Raw genomic sequence first — 3,756 nt, 5'->3', positions numbered from 1 at the left:
TTTACCTATATTTTGTGAGACATCGTGTCTCTTATTTATTGTTTTTGTATTGGTTTTACGTTGTCCCTTCAACAAGATCACTAAAAGAAGGTCTTGTTAGCCTAAAGGCTAAAATGCTTGGAACTCTAAAAGGCTTACAACTCCTTCATTGATAGTTCATAAACATAATGCCTACTCAACAACTCTGCTAATTCTTTTCAATCAACATGGTTAATCAGTGACGCCTCGTGAGATTTTCAAATGGGGGGCAACCTCCGTGGCCGAGTGGGTATCACGTTAGGCTTGCACGCAGGAGGTCCGGGTTCGATTCCTGGTGGGGCCGAGGTTTTCTTCGGCTCTGTGCTTGGAGTTCGGGGTGCACTCAGCCTCGTGAGGACGATTGAGTAGCTACTTCAATCGAGTAGCAACCAGTGGCGGCATTACCAGAGTAAAAAGATTAATTAAATGCTCTGCTTTACCACAAAGAATTTGATATTTGATTTTGTATTGGTGCTTTCCCAATAGCTCCATTGGAGGATACACCACTGATTTATATTGTTTCATCTCATTGAACATCCATTGTGATGGTAATTTGCACACAAACAATGACAAAGGACAAAGGTTTCGTCTGGTTTGAAAAGTGAAATCTTTCTACTGACACCAGAGATTTACACAAAGTTTCCTGTCACTATAACATTGTCATAAACTTGCTTGGCATTTGAAAATACATACATATTTGACATTGATAGCTTCGTCTCGTCTCGTCGCGTCTCGTTAGTAGATAAGTTTTTCAATGGGGAAACTGACTCTACAAATACCTTTGTGTGTTGAATTATTTTTTACCAAATTCCGAGAAAATTAAAATTGGACTCAACTGTTCAGCTTCAAGAGTCATAAGTCATAATACCAGCAAACAGATAAAGAGAGAGAAACCTAATTCGAGATATTTTCACCAAAGTTCAACTTACCTAGGGAAGATATCAGGTTGCCCCACAGCTCAGCTGTCTGCCAGGCGAGGAAGAAGAAGCCGAAAAACCGCACGATGATTGCATCGACCGCCTGGTCCGTCAATTTGGCGTACACGGCGCCGACCTGCGTCAGATACGTTGCCTTGGCGGCCCACATAGGGGCGGCTCCAATGCCGACCAAAATACCGGCCGGTACCAGTGTGTAGAACCTCGGGTAGAACTGGAACCCAATGTAGGGAAGATAGCACATCATGCTCACACACAGGGTCCATTTGACTGTGAGTCGCTTAATTACACGTTTTGAGATGGATTCGATTATTGAGAAATGAGATTAAGAACTCTTGAAGTCAAAATTTGACAGCGCCACTAAGATTAAAATTTAGCAAGTCAAGAATCAAGCATGCCGGGAGGCACATGAACGTCAAGAGTTCGAACTCAAACTAAGTGTAAACTGAGATTATTATTCCGGTCATTTTTACAAAGGTAGGTACAAATATACAGGAAAGAACTAGGGCGGCGTAGATGGCCGATAGTGACACGGTCCCTGAAATCAGACGGGAAGGAGGAAGTGTGAACTTTTAGGTCAAATGGTAGAAATTCTTACTTCTTACCCCGAGTTCTTCAATGTCGTGTTTTTCATGCAGCTTGCGCTGAAGCCCAAAGTTCATGTCAATATGATGTAGACCTAGGCTTCAATTTGCGCTTGAAAGGAGGGCAGTAATAGTTCAAAATCGTCACTTGTATGAGTAATAAGACCCCAGGTCGCTAATACAATACCAGTCGCTAGAAAAAAAATCGAAGACTCCTCCACCTGAGCACAAACTCAAGCACCTTACGTTAATCATTCACTCACCGAGACCTTCTTTAGCGTTAATAGAGCTCTGCAGGTTGGCCGTTCCTTGGAAAGCGGTAAACTGAACCATGAACGCCAAACTGAGGGAGCCGATGTTCTTCAGTATCCGCCACTTCTCCTTGGTGGACATTTTGAATTTGCCTCGTGGGATTTGCTCTTCCTCTGTCCCGGATACCATGGGCATGGGGGGTTTCTGAAGGTCGTTGCCGTCTTCGTCCTTGAAGCCTTTGTTGGAGATGCCGCTGACGACAGAACGGCTGGCTTTCTCCTATCCTGTCTTCCTTCTCTCTTCGATTTCGGGACGATAAGATCATAGCAGTTACAGTTCCCTCTGTCAAAACCTCTTAAAAAAAAGACTTTTGGACATTGCTTTTTAATTGCATGACCAGTAGTCATGCAAGACAATCTCTTCACCTCTGGGCCTGGGCCAAAATCAGACTGAACTTCTGCCATTGTATCATTCTATTGTTACAAATTCTGTATATCTCCTATACCCAACATTCAGACTGAATCAATCTAGCCTGCAGGCGTTATGGTTATCCAACAGTTTCAGATGTGGAGAAGTGCGAATTCTTTTCTCGTTTCGTGCAAAAATTTCAGTTCTATGCCCTCCAGGGACAGGTTGATAGAATAGGGAATAGAGTGCTTTGTAAGACAATGTTACGTTGTTCTTCAAGTTCCTCAATATTAGACTTTTATTACTGTAATAGTAAAGATAACGTCCTTCACTAAGTGACGGCCATCAATCTAAAGATTTACTTGCGCAGGTATACTAGTGCAGGTTTATAGGATTGATTTTTGTAGAATTGAAAATTAAGCCGTTTCACCGCCTAATTCATAGCAATGAAACTGTTACTAGTGCGAGGATAAATTTCCATGCCTCAGCTGGTATCGAACCTGCACCCTCCCTTTTTTCCTTCGAGGTTTCGAGAAGAGTACTGAGGGTGACATAGGCTATTTAAATTTGTCATATTCCATCCCGATTCAAAATGGCAGCACCTCAAAGTTATGACTTTTGTGCCACGCTGATCCCGTACAAAGGACGGGTCAACCACTAGTCTGCCAGCCTGTGACGGGTTAGACTTGGTTCTGGTATGTCTGGTAAAACGGTCTCTAAAACTTTGAAAGTGTGTTTTAAATTCATGTTATTAGATTTTTGGTTGTGTGCGAAGTAGATCCAGGCTTTCGGGTATGCCTGGTCTTCACCATGATGCATTGAAATATTTAAAATCACCGTGGTACCATTAGATTTTTGGTTGTGTGCGAAGTAGATCCAGGCTTTCGGGTATGCCTGGTCTTCACCATGATGCATTGAAATATTTAAAATCACCAAGGTACTTGGATAAAATTATGGTGAACCGTTTTGAGATGGATTCGATTATTGAGAAATGAGATTAAGAACTCTTGAAGTCAAAATTTGACAGCGCCACTAAGATTAAAATTTAGCGGGTCAAGAATCAAGTATGCCGGGAGGCACATGAACGTCAAGAGTTCAAACTCAAACTAAGTGTAAACTCAGATTATCATTCCGGTCATTAGTCAATGTTAAAAAGTGTCTCTTACCTGTGTTCACCCCAACCAAGTATCACCCCAATATGTGTTCCCTATGATATGTCAAAATATATGAGACCTTGGTTAGACTGCGGGGGTAAAGGGACTTTTCAGTCCTATCCCAGCAGGATAAATAAGGTATGTCTCTTACCTGTGTTCACCCCAACCAAGTACCACCCCAATATGTGTTCCCCATAATATGTCAAAATATATGAGACCTTGGTTAGACTACGGGGGTAAAGGGACTTTTCAGTCCTATCCCAGCAGGATAAACAAGGTACATTCTATTCTATTCTCTTACCTGGACAGTGGATCCACCATGAGGGCGATCATAATGGTGGCCACGACAATACAGGACAGGTAGATGCCGGTGATGTGGTAGATCTCCGAGTCTGGCGGCCTCTC

At 42.6% G+C, this 3,756-nt stretch overlaps 1 protein-coding gene across 1 annotated transcript; it reads right to left on the bottom strand.

Annotated features, from left to right (window-relative positions):
• Positions 1-897: 897 nt before the first annotated feature.
• Positions 898-2,051, bottom strand: LOC103506031 (UNC93-like protein). The gene is made up of 3 exons (XM_008470409.2): positions 1,801-2,051; positions 1,428-1,491; positions 898-1,243 (listed from the first exon to the last, which is right to left on the bottom strand). The coding sequence occupies exons 1-3, from the start codon at positions 1,982-1,984 to the stop codon at positions 913-915; spliced, it is 579 nt and encodes a 192-aa protein (XP_008468631.1). The 5' UTR covers positions 1,985-2,051; the 3' UTR covers positions 898-912.
• Between the last annotated feature and the right edge of the window lie 1,705 nt (positions 2,052-3,756).

Source organism: Diaphorina citri, unplaced genomic scaffold (genome assembly GCF_000475195.1).
Source record: "Diaphorina citri unplaced genomic scaffold, Diaci psyllid genome assembly version 1.1 scaffold210, whole genome shotgun sequence".
Classification (NCBI taxonomy): domain Eukaryota; kingdom Metazoa; phylum Arthropoda; class Insecta; order Hemiptera; family Psyllidae; genus Diaphorina; species Diaphorina citri.
This window is presented reverse-complemented; position numbering and strand designations above follow the sequence as displayed.